Source organism: Macrobrachium nipponense, chromosome 41, assembly GCF_015104395.2.
Source record: "Macrobrachium nipponense isolate FS-2020 chromosome 41, ASM1510439v2, whole genome shotgun sequence".
NCBI lineage: Eukaryota > Metazoa > Arthropoda > Malacostraca > Decapoda > Palaemonidae > Macrobrachium > Macrobrachium nipponense.
In genome coordinates, this window is record NC_061102.1 from 41,844,577 (window position 1) to 41,868,214 (window position 23,638).

The window sequence follows — 23,638 nt, forward strand, 5'->3', positions numbered from 1 at the left end:
AAGTTAGTTCGTAGGTCAAGGGTGAAATTTTACCTATAATTTTGGTCGGGGATCGAGTTGTACGTGGGTCAATGCGTTCGTGAGTCAAGGGTCTACTGTATATATATATATATATATGTAGCCTATATTATATATATATATATATATATATATATATGTATAATATATATATATATATTATATATGTATATATATGTATATATATATATAATATATATAATAAAGTAAAAAGAAAATGTAAAATAAAAAAAAATAAATTAATTTTAAGTTTTTTGTAAAGTTAAGTGTTACGGTTTTGTTAATGTGTTTCGTAAAGTTTAGTCTATGTTTCCTGACATTTTTTAATGTGTTTCGTAAAGTTAAGTGTACGTACTAACAAGTTTTCTGCCGTTTGTCCTCCTCCTCTGTTGCCACTTTCGGAGATAGCCTCACTCGAAAGGTAAGGTTCCACATTTTACTACATCGTACGTATGTACGTACAGTATTTCTTGTATACCATGTACACTAATACACTTTATTTACAGGTACTATGTAGTATATATTAGTAGTACGTATTAAGTTAGGTACTGAATGGTCCAAATTGTTGTATTTCATTGTTTATGGGTCAATTTAGCATTATTATAAAATTTACTGGGGTGTTTTTGTAGGGCTTGGAACGAATTAGGCAGTTTGCATGTAAAATGCGGTTCAAGATACGAAAAGCTCAGGTTACGAAGGCCGCCTCGGAACGGATTAATTTCGTATGTCGAGGTACCACTGTACAAACATTTTGATTTGTAAAAATTCTTTTTTTTTTTTAGTCCAAACCACTGAAACACCATTTCCAATCAAACTGGTGGATGGCAGCCATCTTGGATTTGTTTATCATAACGAGGCTGGATCATAAAATTGATGTCAAATATGAATTCCCTGACAACCCCCTAGAAAAAAAAAATCAGAAAGCTTGCGTTGATCAGCATTACAGGCCACACCATTGAGACACCTGTTTCCAAAATGGCAAACAGTAGCCATCTTGGATTTCTTGGTCAAAATGATGTCAAATCATTAAGAAAATACCAAAAGTGAATTCCTTGACTCCAAAAACTCTAGAAAGTATATGTTGATTGACGCTGTAGCCCAAACCATAGAAAAAGTTAATTTTAAGATGGCCTTTGGCAGCCATTTTGGATTTTGGCCCCTTGCGAAGTTAGCCCACACTTTCGCGAGGGTAACCCTTGCTCATTTTTCAAAGTAACCCTCATAGATGACAAATCCAAAGAGAAACCTTAGTTTGGACTCCATGGTCACGGAAGTGCCAGAAATGACCCAACTAATAGTTGATAAACTAGTGCCCTTCAGATTAGTAAACTGAAACACTGTGGTCCATTTTTCCAGCAGTTCTGTGTTTTCTTGTTGTGATGTGGTGTGTTTATGTCAATATAACTTTTGACTTGTGCTTCATTTGTGGGAGCCATATCTAGTGTAAAATAGATTTTAAATTCCTAGTCTGTATTCATGCAATATCATGGATCACCACCAACTTGCAGGATGAATAGTTAAATGGATGCAGGCAACAATCAGTGCTGCTTGTGGTCACCCAGTAATGTAATTTGGTAGCTTCAGTAAATTTAATTGTGATTTTATATTTTCACTGATTAAGAGAGGTGTTGGACCAACCTTTTCTAAAAAATTTATATATCTATGTAAGATTTATAAAAATAACCATTTTGTCAAAGTGTTGAACATAAACAATTAGTTCCATGAAGTATATTAGGTAGAAAATATCATAACTTTGGTTTAGTTATACAGTGTTCCCCCCGTATTCGCGTGGGATGTGTACCAGACACCCCCGCGAATAGTTAAAACCCGCGAATAGTTAAAACCACCACTAAAAATGCTTATAACTGCCTATCTTGAAAGTTCAGATGCCAAATCTATACCTTTAATAACATCCTACTTCAAATATACCTAAAATTACTAACCTATTACTGCATTAATCTTTGAGGTTATATATCAATATCATTTTAAAGTCATCTTAAACATTTTTACATTAAAAATATATACTACAGCAAATAACAGAGAGAGAGAGAGAGAGAGAGAGAGACCATGAATGGCAAGGAACATCATGAATTATTTCTGAGACAGAGAGAATAATAATCTAGAGAGAGAGAGAGAGAGAGAAAAACTCCTAGACTCCGCTTCCTCCCCTCCACCAATTCGTATATCAAACTATTTTACTCCCCTGCCCATGTTCCTCCAAGTGGATAAAAAGAATGGGAATCGTTATTTTTATATAATCTTCTTAATATTTAAAAATTAGTCATAAGGTAAATCATTTATTTACACTACAAAACAAATAAACAAGTGAGAGAGAATGTTATTGTTACTGTTTAATCTCATTAAACGTAATATTATTTGTAAACTAGTACTGTATATTATTATTTTACCATAAAATGTAGTAATGTCCTTAAAGATATACTTATACATACACTTCCAGCCCAAACAGAGGGCGAGAGTTACCACTAGCGCATGCTAGTATCTCGTGTGGCGAGAGAGAGAGAGAGAGAGAGAGAGAGAGAGAGAGAGAGAGGGTTGTCCTTATTTAAAAGAGTGAAATGGATAGATTATTGTACTTCTTTAAAATACTATCACATGTGAATTTTGAGATTAGTTATATTATTATTATTATTATTATTATTATTATGCAAAAATATTAATAAACATACACATGTACCATAGAAATTATCTCATATCAGCAAAAGAGAAAGAGAGAGAATTTCAATGATCCGTAGATGGCAACACTGGATTTGACAGTTGGAACCCAGCCAACCAAGCTGGCTACGTAACAAGACACGGGGTTAAATGCATTTTCTTTTATTCTTACATAATTCTTTTTATTTATAAACTAAAATCTTGCTAATTCACTTTAGTATTTTCTTTAATGAATTTATATTATTGCTGTTTACATTAATATTGATATTTGAAAATTAGTAAATCACAAATCCAAAAAATATCATCGCCTTTTAAGAGAGAGAGAGAGAGAGAGAGAGGAGAGCGAGAGAGAGAAGAGAGAGAGAGAGAGACGAGAATGAGGAGAGAGAGGAGAGAAGAGAAGAGAAGAGAGAGAGAGATCTGAGAGAGAGAGAGAGATTATCGTAGTATCGTAAAATACTTTCACATATGATTTTTGTAATTACAGTTATTATTATTATTATTATTATTATTATTATTATTATTATTATTTGAAAATATTAATAAACATATTACGCATATATGTACCATAAAAATCTCTCATGATGGCAGCAACAAATCAGCTCCTTCCCCCTCCGGTCACTTAACTTGATACGTATATCTGAGTTTTAGTACTGGAGTTAGGGAAAAGAATCTGACTGGGATTTCCTTCATTCTTCCATAATTTTTTAAATTTTTTATTTATAAGCTAAAATCTTACTAATTCACTATGGTATTTTCTTTAATGAATTTATATTATTGCTGTATAAATTAATATTAATATTTGAAAATAGTAAATCATTTATTTATCATACAAAAAAACATACATCTTTGTAGTAGAGAGAGAGAGAGAGAGAGAGAGAGAGAGAGAGAGAGAGAGAGAGAGAGAGAGAGAGGAGAGAGAGAGAGAAGAGAGAGAGAGAGAGAAAATTATTATTTTTATTATGTGATATCATTTCTTAAACTTATTAAACTTACTAATACAGTATTAATCAAAATTAATATTTGAAAATTAGTAAATCATTTTTGTATCATAAAAGGGATTTTGACGTAGGAAAAATCTATTTCTGGGCGAGGAAGTCGTGTTGCCCAGTGAAATGTGTCTGCTTTAGCACTATTTCTAGTAAAATATTGCTATAATACCAGAGAACTGCTAAATTGGACATGTCAGAAGCCTCTGACTCGCTCACCTACATAAAAGGTGTCGGTATAAAAACTGGGGCGAGTGTTAAACACTACCACAGCAACCCCTCCAATTAGCCTTTTCCTCATCAAAAGACCCTAAATACAGGGAGCCGACCCATAGGTCACACCTAGCTACCCCGTGAAGGCGTCTGTGACGACATACTTTTCGATAGCCTTATCGTGTTCGCACGCTCGAATATAGCTATCTGTTCTTTTATTTTTACTCTTGGTTATGGATCGTCAATCTACCTCTTCACCCAAGTTAAGTACTGGTTCCGCCCTTTTTCAATATTTAGGGAGTGAATTTGCCTTTCGTTTTGCCTTTATTTAGGGTTTTGTTAAGGCGTCACTTTTAAGTAGCGGGCGGGCGCGAGTCGCCTTTACGGCTTACCTTGATTTGTACCGATTCGAGTGGTCTTCCTCTCTGCTTGTAACGTGATATTTCAGTACATATATTTATTTATTTCTTGGGTGGCAGTTTAAGTCGATCCTATTTTCGTTTTATGTTTTTGTTATTTTCATTATTTTCATGTTTTTCACGGGGGTCTTCATTCGAGCACGTTTCTTTGTTACGTGTTTTCGCCGTATATCCACCGTTATCCTTTTATTTTTAAGTTTGGTATATTTCATTCAGATATTTTTCCCTTTTTTCTTTTCGTCTGCCTGCAGTTTCTTATCGTTTTGTCAGCAGGCAAGTAGGATTACCCCTTTTGCGCCCACCGTTATCAGGTGGCCTTCATAGCGGTTTTATATTTTAAGAGGTTTTATTTTCATTTCCCCATCCCATGTTAAAGCATGATTTTCTTTTAGCTTTAAGTAATTGATTTTATTTTGTCTATGTATTTGTTGGATGTTATGTCGGTTAGCCTACAAATAGGCTGTGCCTGTGTTTTCCTCGTGATCTTTTTTCGCGGGATACGCTGGTCACATGATCGTCACCCCATCAGTCCTCCCTTCCTTCCCCTCACGTGGGGCCCCCAGTAATTGGGTGTTCCTCTCGCTCAGGTTGTCGCTGATAACCGTTCCCAATCAGCGGAGGGGGGGAGTGTAGAGGGTCCTTCCAGGACCTTAGGTTGGGGGGTGTCCCGCTTTCTCAGCCGACCTCCTCCGGAGTTGATGGTTGCTTTGCATATTTAGCCTCGGTTTCCGTGGATTTGTTGCGCTTTGCTTCTTTCAACTCTCGGAACTTAACCAATCCATCCGCCTAAAAAAACATTCCCCTCCCTCCCGCATTAAAGGCGGGTTTAGACTCCGGCTTCTCCGGTAGTCGTTGAGGCTATGTTTAGAAGTTACTCTTCCGAGGGCGGAGATATTATTATTTGTTATTTTAATTTTCATTTTTTCTTTTCGTTTTGCCACGGAACTTGGGAGTTCATGTGGCCGTCCCAGGGATACTTCGTGTACCCCCCCCCCCCCCCCCCCCCCCCCCCCCCCCCCCCCCCCCACCCCCCCCCCCCCCCCCCCCCCCCCCCACCCCCCCCCCCCCCCCCCCCCCGGTCATACAGTTCCGGGTTGTTTTATTTCTTACACAGGTCCCGGGACGTAAATAGTATAAATAATATAAGCATATGGACCATTATATATAAAGTATATAAGGTCATATGCTCCGGCATATGACATTATTATCATAATAATCCTAATAAGTTTGTGCAATTGTTCTTATATATTATTGCACTTACAGGCCACTCAGTGTCTGGTTGCTGGTCTACAGGATCCGTGCAACCATGATGTTTGCCGGAAACCATGCCCTTGTGCAGTATTGCTTACAGATTCCGTAGTCTGGCATCACGAAAACTGCTTTGCCTGCTACGACTTGTACAAAACAGGTTACCTGTTCGGTAAGTTACCGCACTGCTTGTTCTATGCATATTGTGATGGAATTATACTTACACTTGTGTTAGTGTTAAAAAAATAAATAAATAATAAGTAAATAAAAAAATAAAAAATTACTATATAAATAAATAAATAATAAAAATTTCTTTAAATTAAATTACATTAATTAATCAACATATGTAAGCATAACGTTCAAAGATTTTACTCGAAATTGACACATTCCTTGCATTACAGACGGAGCAGTCTGTTAAGCATGCTGCACTCTCCACCCTCAAGATCTGGGTTGGAGGTTTTGGACGGAACGTAGGGAAAGCTAAGCCGTATATTCTATCTCAAGATATGGCAGCCTTCCCAGCCGGGAAATCTGCCAGGATACGTTGACCCAAAAGTCGCAGCACCAATTATCAAATCAATTCAAGATTCAGTTATGGATCAGCAAGAGGCAGAGTTGCCGGACCTTGGTTTGGAAGGAGTCTCACTTGAAGTAGTGAGGATTTGCCCGTTACACTAGATATGGGTACAGGTAACAGTGTTAATGAGGCTAGCCAAGTTGGTCACCGGGGTCTATCCTCGAGTAACTCTGATTCTTCCTCTCCCTTTACTTCCAATTCCTTCATGGGTTTCACAGGAGGTTTGCCCCCTTCCAGGTCGCATTCCTTCTCTGTGAGTCCTAAATTAAAGAGAAAACCTCCGGGTAAAAACCTTGCTTAAAAGCAAATCAGAGACAAGCAGGCCTGGGCAGGTGCCAGAGGTTCATACACATATTAAACCTAGGCTGAGATCTCTTTCTAAGTCTGCAAATCCAAGGCCTCAAGGAGGGAACTCTTCTCATTGCCCCACAAGTCCCATTCCATCAACGTCTAGGAGATCGGATACCTCATAAGGTATCGTAGGGAGGGCAGGAAGGTTCCCCTTTAGTCGGCCAAGACCTGTTCAACACGAATATTTTAAATCAGGTCAGTGGTCTTGGTAGCTTAGTCAGTTCAGTTGCAGCAAGGTTTGAAAGAGTGTTTTAAAAGTTAGGTGCACAGGACTCCTGATTGCAGGTCTCAGACAGGAGTCGGCAGTTCCGGCACCTCCTAGTATCTTGGTGCAAGGTCAAGGCATGCCTGACGGGTCCACGCTCCCTCCGTTCCACCCTGGTAATCCTTGGAGGGTGGTGAACTTCGCTCCGTTTGTCAACGGGATGTTGACTGTAGAAGGTTGTGGTACACGTAGACTCGAGGATTTCGAGTTCTTCCCCGAAGGGTTACGGCCACCAATTATAGGTTATGTTAGGCTTATGGAGGCAGCTCTGATTAGGGAGGATAAGGTCTCCAAGGGAACTGTTATCCTTTCTAGCAATCAGGCTCAGCAAGCATGGATACGGAGCCTAGAAGAGTGGAACTGCTCAAATACTAAGGTAACAGCATTTAAAAGCCCTTTCACGATGTTTACGACTGATGACGGGAACCCTTTACCTTTTACATCAAAGGTAGCAGGACTTACCCTTCAGGCAGTGACTCGGGAAGAGCCCCAGCTTAGCGAGACAGATCCCACATCATTGCTACTCCCAGGTAGGGAGAATTTGTGGGAAGTTTGCCGGCTACGTTCTCGGTAGGGCAAGCTTATTAGCCAAACTGTGCAATCAACTTGTTTAGTGAGCGCCTCCCTAGGCTGTCAGAGAGCACTGATCCAAGCCGAATTTGATGCTGGGACACGTCTTGCAAGGTCTCTTAACTCCCTAGTGATGACGGAGACGGCGGCTCTGGAGTACGCTCATGAGCCGCTGTTTAAGGTCATTGCGGAGTCGTTACTTTTGAGCATGCAATGTGACTCGTACGACTTTGCGGTTACTAAGAGAAATTGCAGGAAGGATGTTCTATCCGAGGCTACGATCAGGCACGAACCCGACAAGCTTCTGGCTTCCTCAATCTGGGGTGCAGATCTCTTCCCAGCTTCGGCAGTAAACGAGGTTCAGAACGAGGCATCACGTTTTAATCAAAGCATCAGATTGCGTTGGGGCATTCCTTTCAAAAGGAAATTAGATTCTTCTTCCTCCAGTTTTAGGGCTAGGAAGAGGCAAAGAAGGTACCAACCTTTCCAAGTTCCGCAACAGCATCCTGTGCTACAAGCTGTACCAATTCAGCAAGTTCCCCAGCCTTCGTCTTCTAAGGCTCAGCCTCAGCAACAGCATCAATTGTCTTCCTTTCGCCGTCAGCTAAGCCAACAGGTTCCCCCACTGTATTCATTGGTCGCCTCGATTTTAACCCAGGTCTATGAGAATCGGGTATTTCAACCTTTTACCAAGGTTGCTAGGGGTGGCAGGGCTAGAGGCCCTTTCGTCAGCGTGGAGGAACCGGAGCCCAAGGGCGAGCTAGAGGTGCATGGTCAGGAAGAGGAACCCGACCCTCATCATCTCAATGAAGTTCCTCAGGTAGGAGGCAGGCTGTATCTCTTTCGACATCAATGGGGGTTCAGCAGCTGGGCATAGTATCCAGGGGCCTAGGCTGGAGTTGGATCAAGGGTCCTCCTCCACCCATCACCTTCTATCAGCAACCAACGCAAGAGTTGATGGATTACTCCAGGACAAAGAACTTGAAATTTCAGGGTTTACATAAAACCATTAAATTCGTTGACCATTGTATGGCATTGTTAAGCTCCGAGTGTCACTGGAGTTATGAGGTAGGGAAATTGATACAGAAAAAGACGAAGGGAAGAATTTTCTTTTGAAATTAGTTATCGTATTATTACTACTTCTATTATTATTATTATTTGAAAATATAATAAACATGTGCATCTACCATAAAAATTCTCTCATCTCAGTAAGAAAGAGGAATTATCCTTACAAGTGAAATGGAAATGTCATTTTCATCCCTTTAAAATACGACCATTATGAATGTTGTTAAAGTTAAGTTATTATTATTATTATTATTATTATTATTAAATAACTGAAATTATCAATAAACATTTTACATACTAGTACCATAAAAATTCTTTCATCTCGGTAAAAGAGAGAGAGAGAGAGAGAGAGTGTTTATCTCTCTCTGTTCTCTCAAAAAATACTTATAACGCTTCCAGCGAAAGAGAGGGAGGGAGTTACCACTATGACACATTATTATCTTGTGTGGCAAAAAAAGAGGAGAGAGTGAGGGGGCTGAGAGAGAGAGAGAGACGAGAAGAGAGAGAGAGAGAGAGGGAGAGACGAGAGGAAGAGAGAGAGAGTTAACCTTAATTAAAAGTAAAATGGATAGATTAGTACGTATTGTATTTCTTTAAAATACTATCACATATGAATTTTGTAATTACAGTTATTATTATTATTATTATATTATTATTATATTATTTGAAAGTATTAAAAACAAATAGTACAAGTACATAAAAAATCTCGAGTCTCAGTAAATGAGAGAGAGAGAGAGAGAGAGAGAGAGAGAGAGAGAGAGAGAGAGAGAGAGAGAGAGAGAGAGAGAGAGGGGGGGGGGGAAATCCCAGGAACACGTGATTGCAACACTGCAGCTCTTCCCCCTCCTGGCTGTCACAGAACTTGATATATCTGACAGTTTTAGTACCTGGATCTCGAGGAAAGGTTACTGGAAGAAGACTGGGATTTCCTTCATTCTTCCATAATTTTTTAAATATAAGCTAAAATCTTACTAATTCACTATGGTGTTTTCTTTAATGAATTGATATTATTGCTGTATAAATTAATATTAATATTTGAAAATCGTAAATCATTTATTTATCATACAAAAAAACATACATCTTTGTAGTAGAGAGAGAGAGAGAGAGAAAAAAAATTATTATTTTTATTATGTGATATCATTTTCAACCCTTTTAATTTTTCTATTAAACTTAAAACTCTTACCTTTTTAAATACAGCTTTTTAATTAATCCAAAAAATTAAAATTTGAAAAATTTAAGTAGTTTCGGAGGAAAAACTTATGTTGGTAAAATCATTTCTTTTGATTATAAAAATGTATTTAGTCATGAAAATAAACATCAAAATACACTAATTAGTGATTATTTTCATCGGAAAATACAAAAAGAGAGAGAGAGAGAGAGAGAGAGAGAGAGAGAGAGAGAGAGAGAGAGAGAGAGAGAGAGAGAGAAACTATGGTTTTTATATCCAAGTCTAAGTAGAGTATAAATGGATTCTTTAAGTGAAATAATGTTTCAATGATATTTTGCTGTTTTGTATTAAAGGATATGTATACTGTTTGAGAATGCGTTCCTTATCCTTGACTATGGTTACCATACAGTTTAATAGCGTAAATTAATTTATGCGCCCTCCGCTCTGAAACTAGTTCTGCGTATGAGGTATCGTTAAAAGGCATAAAAAACCGTCGTAACCTTGGAATTTGCGTTGTAATCTAACCAGAAACTTAGTTTTGTTAATTATGTATACTGGAAACAAGCAATGATTTTTTCATTATTTGCGCTTTTGAACTGTTATAAACTGCGCATCCCAAGCTAGTGTATTCATTCGCTTGGACACTAGTTCCGCATATGAGGCGTCACTAAAAAAATTAAAAAATACGACATAAAGTGTCAAAAATCATCATGACCTCAAAATTTTTGTTGTAATCTAACCAAAAACTTATTTTTATTAATATACTGTACTAAACTATAAAGGATTCTTATCATAGTATGCGTTTTTTAAAAGCGTCGTTAACTCGGAGCATCGGAAGCGTCAGCGTCGTAACCTCGGAACAAGCATCGTAACCCAGGGCGGATTTTTCAATGAATATTTAAGAAAAAGCGTTGTAACCTCGGAACGTCGTAAGCCGGACCCGTCGTAACCCGGGGACCGCCTGTACGAAAAATTTTACAGCTCTACATATGAAAGTTGCTCATGTTACGAAAGGTTGTTGCTAAAGTCTTGAGATTCGCCTGGACCACCGAGAACAATTTTAAAACTTGCGCGCCGCCAACTGAGTCAACTCGCCACCATCCTCCCGCTCTCCCATTGGTTCCTGATGCTAGTCACCCCATAAGATCCTGCTCTCCTAGTGGTCAGCATCTACCCCTTGTGCTTTATGTATTCTATTGGTAAAAGGATGCTGTAAATTGAAAAACTTATTCATGCAATACATTTAATAAAAAAAAACATTAGGTAAAGATAGAATAAAGAATAGAAATGAATACTGTTTGGTAGTTTCAGTAGTTGAAGAGAGATAATGAAAATTTATGGCTTACTGTGTACTAGGAAAAGTGATTGCTTGGCGATCGTTCCATACTTGTAAGTGCTGGATGTAAACAGAAGTTTGGAAGCTTTTTTTTTTTGTTTGTTATTATAGTTAATGGTTACTTAATAATTATTTGAAATGAGTACATGCAATACATTTAATAAAAAAATTGTGAATTAGATATCATAAAATATAAAATAAATCAGACTGCTATCATCGAAGCCAACAAATACGTATTTTTTAGAATTCTTCTTCTGTTTTAATATTACGTTACGTATATGTTTCATTATAGCTGTCAGTAACTCGGTATCTCCATTAGGTAAAGATAGAATAAAGAATAGAAATGAATGGTTATTATACTGTTTGGTAGTTTCATTAGTTGAAGAGAGATACTAATGAAAATTTATGGCTTACTGTGTCCTAGGAAAAGTGATTGCTTGGTGTTCGTTCGGTACTCGTAAGAGCTGAATGTAAACAAACGATTGGAAGTTTTTTTTTTTTTTTTTTTTTTGTATTATAGTTAATGATTGATTAATAATTATTTGAAATGAGTACATACTGATTATTTATACATTTTATTGACATATTCTAAGCTTTTAGCTTCTTAGGTTTAGATGTCAGAATCATAGACTAGGCTACAGTAGCAACCACTAACATAGGCTAGGCTTATTGCTAAGGGACATATGCGAAAGTCCTAATATATGCAGTAAAAATGGGGTTGAACATTACATGCAATTGAATATTACTCAAGTATGTACAGTATTTTGCCTTTTTGGAGTCATATTTCTTCCGTCGGATCGGCGTTGTAACCCTAGAACATGTGTTGTAGGCCTGGAAATATAATTTACTGGGGTGTTTTTGTAGGGCTTGGAATGGATTAGGCATTTTACATGTAAAATGCGGTTCAAGATATGAAAAACTCATGATACGAAGGCCGCCTCGGAACGGATTACGTAATTTCTTATCTCGAGGTACCACTATTTTTCTATGAGAAATATCCACAAAGTACTGTATATTTTCATATGTATTTCATGAGTAAATGCACTTTTTGTGATAAAACTAATAAAAAAAATCTGGTATAAGCATTTCTAGTGGGTTTTTCTTGAGTTTGAACTAACAAAAGTAGACAGTTTTAATCTTTTTAATAGGGATTCTAAGTATTCACAGATTCTAGCTATTTGCAACATCCAGAAATAAGTTAGCTCCAAAGAATTTTTTAAAAAGCATTGTCTTTGTTGTTAATAACTTTATTTGCAAGATAGAATCTTTTCCCATGAAGCTCTTACAAGATGTACAGTGCTATATGGTTATCTTATACTTCCAGTATATAGAAGATAAACCAGGTGACTTTGTAGACCTTGACACAAAGGAGGTAGTTGGGCATCATCAGGGTATTCACCAGTGGACATTAGGTCAACGATGCCTTCTCCCAGGCATGAAGAAAGCCTACTATGTTGCAGAAAAAGATAAGGATTCCAGTCGTATATTTGTTGTAAGTAACATAATTCTTTACAAATAAATATAGTTGCTGTGGTAATAAGAAAACTTTGTATTTTCCAAAGTACAGACAATTGCTTTACTAGAGCCTATACTCTGCTTATGAAGGTTTAATCAAATCTTGATCTTTAACCTGTGAGAAATACTATCAGGTAAGGTAAACTTCATATACCTTGTTTAAACCTTTAGTCTGTGATTGCCATTTATACTTTCACTCTATTCATCAAAGTTTTTTCAACTTTGATAAGTCTTACTCTTCACCTACTGCTTTGATACTCAAGGATGCTTTCATTTTATCTATGTTTATGTTTTGAAGGTGTTTTAATTTCTGTGGCTTATTGCATTCTGGGATCATATAATTTTTGCTTAGAACCATGCTGTAAGTAATTTGCTTGGAAATGTAGGCTGGACTAATCTATTACTGATATAATAATTTTAAATCGGCGTTTCTTTTAATAAAATTGACAGTTTTATATTTTTTCCTTAATACTGTTCTGAATTAGTGCAGCATGGTTTTTTTTATATTTCTGGCATACGTACCTGTATATTCTGATGTCTTGTCCCTACAGGAGGAATGCACAGCCTACAGAAAACTTAATGCACAAGATGATCATGCCTTTCCATCAAGACAGGCCATCATGAAGTTTGTTCTGGTTTAAGGACAGTACAAGTACTGTAGATGTTATGGAGTTTCCAAAGTATCTTATTTGCCAGTCATGTTAAGAGTCAAAGAAATTAAAATATGTGTTCCATTTTCACATTACACATTAAGTTTTGAGGTTTTGACTGATTAGCACCAAATTTTCTTTCCAGCATAGTTGTTTGGAGGATTTGGAAGACAAGCTTGCATCTTTCATTGCTTCTAATATGAGTTTTCATTAATTTCAACATAAAAACTATTACTACTTAACATAAGTCATATCTGTGGAAGCAGCTGTCTTCAGACACATCCCAGAAGAGGAGTGTACTTATTGTCCAATCCAAGTACAGGCAGTCCTTGGTTATCGGTGATCCGGTTTTATGGGCTTTCTCTAGCATTGAAAATTGCAGATTTTTGGTGCCAAAATGCACTTATTTCTGGTTATGGGCGCCGATGATAGAGTACTGATGCCAGTACATACCTAACAGAGGCGGCATTAACCGGTTTACGGTGCTGATAACTGGATTTTGGTGCTCTTTCCAACCTTTGGCTTGGGAACTGACTCGCATGCCCCTGGGTGTTGTGTTTCGGGAGCTCTAGGAGCACAAAATTCGGTCCAGCTGATTTCTGAGAAAAGCCTCTCTCTCGGAGGAGATAGTTGATTGATAGCCTCCAACCGTGAAGAGACTGGGATTCTACTGACTGGTGGAACCTTTCTGCATGGGGCTGACACAGGAGATGCCACACACACACACACTAAAGAAAACGAAACGGGCAAAGAACCGGGAAAAGGCCATGAGAGAAAAAACCCAACTCATGTCCAGGCGGTTAAGAAAAGACTGGCGTAGATGATTGGCATTTGACCACTCTTCACCCGATCTACGCATGCATTGCCAGATATCACAAGATTCCTTGCTTTCATCTGCTTTTTAACTGGATCCAGCTAGGCGCTAGAAATTATCCTTTTGTTAGGACCTCAGGTTTGCAGCTATGAAAAATACAAATTGTCTTAGAAAATTTGTCATTTTGCATTCCCGTCACCAGTCTAGGGATTTGCATCTAGATGGGTGCTGTGTTGGCACTCATTTGCGAGTCACTCTGAGAGTGCTCGTGTTTCTAATGAATCGTGAGCATCCCAAACTGCTGACGGAGAGACCTCTCACCATCTCAGTTCAGCCACGGGACGTGAAAAAGGATGAAACATTCACGTTTCGTGTCTTCCTTGCCAGCACTACTGCTAGCTCTCGCTGAGTGCTCAGCAGCTTCCCACCTGGTGTCTCAATTCTGAGGATTCCAACACCTGAAGCAGGGAGGAGGTTTCCTTTGAAATTTCTACTGAACTTCCAAAGAGGCAGTGGTTCTCTCTGTAGCTCTTTTTGCCTTTGGGGCAGGATCCAATTAGCATTCTCCTATGGAGTCTTGTGTTTTTGGGAGCCTCAGGTGCACAATCTATAGAAGTTGCACTCTCAGTCCAGTTCTTAGATTCCTGAGTCTAAGACTGGTTCTGTGCCTGTTCCTCCCCAAGTTTTTTGGAAGTCGAGAGAGAACTGCTCCCAATGATCATTCTTACAAAATTCGGGAGTATCACTGAGCACTGGGATTCTTTGGAATCACGAGCACTCAGAAGGCGAGAAGAAGCACTCCCAATGATTATTTTTATGAGATCTGGGAGTCTCGCCGACCATTTGAATTCCTTTGTTCTGGCACTCGCCCAGCGCTCTGATTCTTTGGAATCATGAGTACTCAAAAGGTGAGAGAAGACCACTCCTGATGATTGTTCTGACAAGATTCAGGAGTTCTACCGAGCGCTTGAATTCATTAGAATTTGTGGTGCTCCCTGAGCGCTCTGATTCTTTGGAATCACAAGCACTTGGAAGGCAATACTAGACCTTTACTGATGATTGTTCTTACAAGATTCAGGAGTCTCACCGAGCGCTTGAATTCATTAGATTTTCTGGTGCACGCTGAGCGCTTGGATTCTTTGGAATTGTGAGCACTTGGAAGGCGAGAGAAGACCACTCCAGATGCTTCTTCTAATGAGATTGGGGAGTCTTGAATTGCTTGAATTCCTTGGAATTTCTGGTGCTTGCCAACCGCACAGATTCTTTGGAATCGGTAGCACTCGGAAGTTGATATAAGACTGCTCTTGATGGTCATTTTTACGAGATTCAGGAGTCTCGCCGAGCACTCGAATTCCTTGGAACTCTGAGAGCTCACCGAGTGCTTGGATTTTTTAGAGGGATTTTGCAGAATCTTGGGGGTTTCTCAACCAGTATGGGGGAGTTTGCTCTCCAGTCTGGTTTAGGAACAATGAGAGAAGTGCCAAAACACTTAAGTGTTTCAACACTGCCTGCCAGCACTTTCTAAGTGCTCGGTCAGGTTCCATCCTCTTGTCTTGAACCTTAGGGTCTGAGCACATAGGATAGAAGAAACAGTCCCTCTTTGAAATTTCTTCTCGAGGGGCTTTGCCCTCGAAGGAGACTAATGCATATTGGATAAAGGTGATAGTTCTTAGCAGACAAGTACTGCTCATAGTCGTGTTACTTGACCTGCTCAGCACTTGGTTGAGCCGAATCGATCACTCGGCCCTGGCTGGAAGAACTTTTACTCTCCTCAGGTTGGTGCTTGGCTATGGCATAAGCACCCTCCTTCCCCGTGCTGCAGTCATCACAAGTTGATGATCACCTACAATCTACCCCTCCTGCTGGATCTTCTAACAGGACAGGCAGGAATGCGCATTCTTCTTACCTGTTCTCTTGACCCCCTTGGTTGATCCGAGAGGTGCAAGATAGATAGAGAGAATTCCAATGAGTTTGTCTTTTTTTTTTTTGGAATTCAGCTACAACAGTATCTCGAGATCGAGCCTCAGATTGTCTCGTCGTACACTCGAGTAGTCAAGAAGAGTTTCATTCGGTTCTGTCAAGTCTCCTTTCAAGGAGAGGAAATCAGGACTTTAGTACCTCAGGAAAACTCAAGGCTTTTCTTTAAATATGAATACCCTCGATTTTCATTCAGCAGAGATCTTTGCGCTGATTCGTCAGCACATTGATCTCGGGAATAACCACAGCTTCCCCTGTGAATAATCTTCATTGCTTGAAGCCCTTGCTCTTCCAGGAGAGACGGGTTTTTGTAGAGACGCCACATTCCTTTGATTGTAAGGGCGTTCTTGACCAGTTGAATACCTTTTCTCTGGACAAGGAGTTCATTCTGAGTTTTGAGATGCCCAATCAATCTCTTTTCCCTTTGCAGCAGTCAACAATATGTGTGCAATTCTGGTGCTAAGAAAAGGGACATTGTCCTAATTCAGATCTCCAGTTTTGTAAGTCCCGAAGTCGTTTCGACCTTTAGGAACAAATTTTTATTCAGTTCTGCCTTTCTCATGGAGCGATGGATACTGCGGCAGTTAAGGAACATGCCAAGGTGTCTGCCTTGTCCCCTGGGCAAGGCCTAAAAGTCTTGGCCGCCTTCTTACTCTTCTGAGTGAGTGCACGTGCTAATGGGGAAGAAGGCAGAAGGAAGGACATAGAAAAAATGCTCGTACAGCCATTCTCCTACTGCTGGTACTTGAAAGAAAAGTTGTCTGCCAAGTCTCTGAACTTGATACGACATAGCCAGAACCCAGTAGTAGGTATCCTTCAGGAGAAGTACCTGCTTTATTCTGGATCTTGACTGTCTTCCATAGAACTTCTTCCTCTCCTGAGATGCAAATACAGGGGGTCCACTGTAACTGGATAACTCTTTCAGTCCTCTGTAACATTCCAGGAACTGGAGCCATCTTCACTGGTTGGTGTCACTGACAGGACTCTTTCTTTGGTCAGAATTGAGAGAGTTACTTCTCTCCAATTCAATTGTGAAAGACGTAGATCCACAATCGCCCTAGTTTTTTGCATAAGTAGTATTGTTTCTCCTCAGTTGAGATTTAACTACTGTTGAGAAACTTCTCTCTTGACTTGCCATCACAGGGACCTTAGGTTTCTAGACGGCCCTTGCGAGAATCATCAGAGTTTTGTTTTTCAACACTGCATCTCATCTCGCTTTGGCATTGACGAAGAGGATAGATCAATTTGCATGGATCTTTTTCAATATCACCCTTCAAAAGGCAGTTATCATGTCTCGGATGTCGTAATGAACTCTGAATCATTTGGCACCTGTTGACAGGTTCGAGTCCTTCATGATCCCTTACATCTTGGACTTTGTAATTGATGATCCAGATCAATCATTACGTACTTTGTCCTATTAGCATGTTGCTGTACTTTTGGAAGACTTGACATCCTCGACTTCCTTGACATGGATTTTGATAACCTTTCTCCAGTACTGGGTGAGTGAGAAGAGCCTAAGGGCACATCTTTCTCCTGGTTTTGCGAGATCAGGAGGAGGTTCTCTGCAGCTGGCATCGACATCACCTGTACGCTTTCTCTGAGAACGCATGGTACCAGTGGCTTAGTCCTTTCCTTGTATATTCCAAAGAATATGTCTGACTGAAAGATAGACTTGGTCCTGTTAGGACCACATTTGTGTCTTTCTTCCTTTGGGTCTTTGCCCACAAGTCCTTGGAACCCTTTTTTCCTTGGACCTGTGGTGGCTGCTCAACAAGTTTTGTTTTCTTACCCAGCTCCTTAAAGAGGACAGGTTGCATCTCCCCAAAAGTGTGCTGTTCTAGAGTTGAGAAGGATTTGAGAGTCACTGGCCTCTCCTCCTCCTTTATCGTCCTTCTACTTCTCTCCCTTCGAGTTGAGAATAGGACTCGAACCTACACTCGCTGGACTGAGTCTGGTGCTGTAAGTCTACACATTGAGCATCCTTTCTATTTTTCTTGTTAGAATCATATAAGCAATCCCACTCCTTCCTCTAGCAAGGGGAGGAAGGAGACTCTGACAGTAAGGCAAACCCTTCTCGAATCTTGCCTTTATGTCTCCGACTCTTAATATTCTTCCCAGCCTTTTTCGTATGAGTTACGATTCCTCACTCTTTCGAAAAGTTCCAGAGATCAGACTCATGATCCTGCATTTCTTATACTCTGACCAAGTTGGGGCACTCCTTGGTCTTTCGACCAGGAGTAGCCCAGGTGTGCTGAACTCCAGTCTGTTCAAGAGACTCACTCAGATTCCTCCCTCCAATAGGTGATTCTGTGTATTGTAAAGAGCCAATGGTTTGTAAATTATGTAGAAATAAATCCCATTTTTTAAAAGTAATTTTATTTTTCCTAACCATACAAACCTAAGGTCCTTTACACTAATGCCCACCTCATGCCACCCCTCAGTCTGAAACCTAGTCCGAAACGCAGATGGTAGTTACTGCCTAACCACCTTGTTCAAGAGTTTTAATGACTATGTTCCAGCTTTGCCATAAGCAATTCCTATTGTAAAGAACCTCAGGTTTGTATTGTTAAGAAAAATACAATTTTTAAAAATTGTGAATTTTCTGAGGCTCTGGTTGACTGAGCTATTTTGAGATGAGTTTTTGTATGGCCATGACCCTTGGTTATAACATTAAGGTCTTAGGGAGGGAAATGGTCAGTGGTGTGCTACGGGCAAGTATGAGTGCCCCCTTTGCAGGTGAGGTGGCACTGGCACTCAGTCTAATTTTGACCTAAGTGACTTGGTCAAAGAAATGACTGTAAGTGTTCCTTGGAACTTAGGATAGTGCTAAACAAATCAGGGTGCCTCGTAGGAATTGGTGTCTGAAAAGACTCAAATTTGTCAGTGAAAATGGCTCGGGTATCTAGAAGACTCAGGTTGTCTATAAGACTTGAATTGCTTGTGGTAAACGAATCAGGGCTGTTCGAAGAAACAGATTCAATATGTTTGGAATAAGACTCCGAATTCAATATGTCTGCATAGACTAGGTTTGTGATGAACAAATTCAGTATTCTAAAAAAGATTCAAGTTAGTCAGGAGACAGCTCGGGTGTCCCGGAATATTTGTGTTTTCTTGATGAACAGATTCAGGAAGTCATGTAAGGATTTCAGATGGTCCGAATTGACCTGAGATAAGCAGTCCCATAAAAACTTGGATTGTTTGAAATGAACAGATAATGTCTAAATGATGGGGAGTGTTCAGAAGAATGAATATAATGTCCCTAAATGGACTGGGATGTTGAGAAGAATGAATATAACATCTCCAAATGGACTGGGGTGTTCGAAAGAATGGATATATAAGATCTTCAAATGGGCTGGGAATTTTCAACAGAATGGGTGTAACATCTTTAAATGGACTAGAATGTTTAAAAAAACGGATACAAAGTCTCTAAATGGATGTGGGGATGTTCAAAAGAACAGATATAAAGTCTCTAAATGGCATGGGGTATAGCACAATGTTTAAAACAAACCTAAAATAATGATTTGCTGAGAATCATTGGAGCTAGCTGATGAGGTTAAAATAACAAGGTTTATGAATATGAAACAGGAGTTTCAAGAAACTAAATATAGAATAAATGATGGAATGTTCAGTGCCCACTAAAATCTGAGAATCTTGGCTGTGTGTGGTAGCACGGAATTGGTTAAAGGGAAAGCCCAAATCTTGGCTTGGTAAAAGCTAATGTAAGGTGTCATATGATTTCCGCATATAATAACAGTTAAGAAATTTTGCTTGCGCAAAGGGAACTGCTTAAAATTATCTTGCATACATGGCCTAGAAAAACATTTCACATGCTTAAAAGAAAACACATTTACTGTTATGTTATGTGACCTGATTTGGGCACGTTACCAAATTTTACACATGTGTTTACTGAATATTTTGGTCAGTGTTAAAAGGCTGCTTGTGTGGGACAGCTTGACAGCTCAAGGTCATTTGTTTCAGCCTACCACACCTAGCATGAATGAAACATCGATGTTATAACCTGCGATGTTATACGCAAGTATGTTTGTATACTTCCCATTCTCGTCGGAGTGACATCGATTGCAGAGAGAGTTTCTAAGTTTCGTTAGTATCTTCTTTGAGTATAGAGGTGAAGACTTAAAACTCATAGTTGTCAAACTTAACATATATTTGTGAAACTACATCTCTTGAGTAGAGGAAGAAGTGGTTCAGAGAACTTGTCTTGATGAGTGGAAGTAGAGATCTAAGTTACAAAGCATTTACATAAGATAGTAGAGCAAAGCTTAGCTTAGCATACATAACATACAGACAGATGAACATGTGACTAGGAAGTCACGTGGTTGTCTCTGTGGGTTATAGGTCACCATGTTCTCAGGCGAAGGTACTGTGACCTGTTTTACAAGACAATGCTTTTGATTACCACAGGCAAATGCAAACCAGGGCGTCGCAGATACAACACGGCAGCGTCTAGCTTGCATTCCTTATCTTTCCTTATCACACTCCTTGTTCTCGCCATTGACCCCTTGGGTCATGGGCATATTTACATATGTGGAATATATATGTATGTTAAAATGTAATCTTTATATATTGCACGATGAAAAGGAAGCAGAATAGTAACAGAAATAGGCTAACAGGGACGTGACTGATTAAAATCTTAAAAATTGGCACTTTACCGTCTTCAGAAGAATTGTTCCTTCTACTTCAGGAGGGATAGCGAAGGGGGTGGAGGTGGGCAAGTTAATTAACTCCAAAAATATACTAGGCCCACAGTAGCTACATGCTTAAGATTTGGCAGTTCAAGAGCAAGGGAGAAGGACAGGCATCCCAGACAAGTGTTCAACGAATTTTGAGAGAGAGTGTGGCAATTTAAAGCCTCTTATAACCACTGGAGATTACAAGGATATTGTATTCAGGTGGCGATAATGGGCATCTCACCCGGGCATGGCGACCTTGTGGCCCATGTTTCAATGCTTATGCATCAAAGCACAAGGGAATTAAACTCTAATGACATCTTCATCAGTCATTGGTAAGCAAAAAGGTCAAAGGTTCATCTGTGTTTGTGTTGAGTTCTAATGGGAGTGATGTAGGTTTAGTTAGATTAGTTAAAGTCCTCCTGGGCCTCTGCAAGGCTCATAGAGCAGGCGCTAATCTAATTTTTCTTAGGCCAACAGGCAGTGGGGTACAAGTCCTAATGCCTAAGACACGTGGCCAATGTGTTGCTAGGCCCACTGTTTAATTCCCCAGCCTGAAGTCTGGTACCTATTCTCTTACTAACCCTCCCAAGTTTTCAGACTGTTAGATTGGCAGGCACCAGGTTTTTGCAATGGCTCCATCCCTAAGCGTGCGGCAGATTTGCATCCCGGTCCTCTTGACTGGTAGGCAAGAACCTTACCACTATGCCACCACGGTTTAGAGACAAGGTTAATATTTTGTCTGCTCTGACTCTGAGGTCTGATCCCACACAGCCTTCCCACACTCTTTAGTGGGTTATCAAGAAGAATTCTGACAGGGACTATAATATTCAAAACCCACTTGGTGGAGAATAGGTGAACTGTACAGTCCACCCAGGTCAGCCAAAGGTTCTCTTTTTTTTTAATGCTGACCACACCTGGCAGCCACAAAGATGTAAGCCATCTTTAACAGTAGGTATCCAAATACAGTAATAAATTTTATTAGCAAAATTTATGTATTTACTCTATAAAATAAAATCTCCAATTTCTCATACTTTGTTAATTGTTGCTTTAATCTTTAGTACAGAATCACCTAGATTTATACATATTGCTTTCATTATAGTACGTCTGTGCAAATATGGAGTTACCTTTTTCAAGAAGGCATATATGAATGTTGGGTAATGCAAAAAGTAATAATACTAGATGTTTAAATATCTTGTGGACACCTTATGATTTTCATGCATGTAACTACTTAATGTTTTACGATATAAATGTTATTTCATATTCATGTTTCAGGTTGCAGGATCTGACCATCCAGCTTTGTATTCTTCAACTCTTTTTACGGAACCATTTTATTGGATTTCTGGTCCACCAACCCAGCTCTTCACAGAGGGGCAGTTTGAATGCATGTTTAGATTTCAACATACACATCCTCTTGTCCCATGTGTAATCACAACGCATACAAACAACCCATGGCATCGTTCACCAACATCAAATAACATGGTGATAAGTTTGGCAGAACCATTACGTGCTATAACTCCGGGGCAGGTATGTTTTTTTTTCATTGTTATTTTTGAGGATATACTAGTTTCAGGGCCTTCACTTTTCCAGTCATCATGTGATCTAACTCTTCTTATCACTGAGAAAAAGCTGGTATTAATTTAGAATGGATTAAGTCTGGATCTGTGTATATTGTACAGTCAGTAAAATTAGAATTGACAGTTTCATCATTTTTCGTTCACCTACCTGACGCACGATTCATGCCTCATTAATGTGGCAAATTTTTAATCGATTTCTATTTTTCATAGCTAACAAACCTGAGTTCTTAACAATAGGATAAAAAGCTGATATTAATTTAGAATGGATTAAGTCTGGATCTGTGTATATTGCACTGTCAGCAAAATTAGAATTGGCAGTTTCATCATTTTTCGTTCACCTACCTGACGCATGATTCATGCCTCATTAACCCTCTTACGCCGATTGGAAGTATTAAACGTCGACATAAATTGTCTGTCGTGTGCCGATTGGACGTATAGTACATCGATAAAAAAGTTTTTTTAAAAATTCGCAGAAAAATACTTATAGGCCTACCAGGCAAAAACTTTTAAATCACGCGCCTTGGGGGATGCTGGGAGTTCACGGATCAAGGTGTTGTTTTGTTTACAATCGTTACGCAGACGCGAAAGCATGAATTTCTTTCTTATCGCACTAAAAAGTATCAGTGACATATCTCAGAAATTATTTTGTCACTGACATAATTTTTACACCATTTTAAATTAGCCGTTACATGGAGTATTATATATGAAAATGTGCGCAATTTCATGTAGAATACAACTAAAAAATACTCATGATTGTAGCTTTTATCAGTTTTGAAATATTTTCATATAAATAACGATAAGTGCCAAAATTTCAACCTTCGGTCAACTTTAACTCTACCGAAATGGTCGAAAAATGCAATTGTAAGCTAAAACTCTTATATTCTAGTAATATTCAATCATTTACCTTCATTTCGCAACAAATTGGAAGTCTCTAGCACAATATTTCGATTTATGGTGAATTTATGAAAAAAACATTTTCCTTACATCCGTGCGGTAACTCTTCCGATAAATTTTTTTGTGCGATTGTCGTAATGTTTGCACCATTTTAAATTAGCCGTTACATAAAGTTTTATATATGGAAATGTGTGCAGTTTCATGCACAATACAACTAAAAACAACCCATGGTTGTAGCTTTTATCAGTTTTGAAATATTTTCATATAAATAACGATAAGTGCCAAAATTTCAAACCTTCGGTCAACTTTGACTCTACCGAAATGGTCAAAAAACGCAATTGATAGCTAAAACTCTTATATTCTAGAAATATTCAATCATTTATCTTCATTTTGAAACAAATTGGAAGTCTCTAGCACAATATTTCGATTTATGGTGAATTTATGAAAAAAAAAAACATTTTCCTTATGTCTGCACGGTAACTCTTCCGAAAAAAATCAGAAATTTTTTCGTCCGATTGTCGTAATGTTTGCACCATGTTAAATTAGCCGTTACATAAAGTTTTATATATGAAAATATGCATAATTTCATGTAGAATGCAACAAAAAATAATTGAAGGTTGTAGCTTTTCTC

General features: G+C 38.8%; 1 protein-coding gene across 3 annotated transcripts in view; it reads left to right on the forward strand.

The window, feature by feature from the left end:
* The window catches only part of LOC135212727 (mitochondrial tRNA-specific 2-thiouridylase 1-like), an 82,146-nt gene that overhangs the window by 52,949 nt on the left and 5,559 nt on the right, over positions 1 to 23,638 (forward strand). For 2 of the 3 annotated variants that reach the window (XM_064246432.1, XM_064246433.1), the window contains exons 6-7: positions 12,217 to 12,384; positions 21,812 to 22,063. In XM_064246432.1, coding sequence (XP_064102502.1) covers positions 12,217 to 12,384; positions 21,812 to 22,063 — 420 coding nt within the window. The remainder of the gene's footprint in view (positions 1 to 12,216; positions 12,385 to 21,811; positions 22,064 to 23,638) is intronic. The other variant, XM_064246434.1, reaches the window with a different exon arrangement.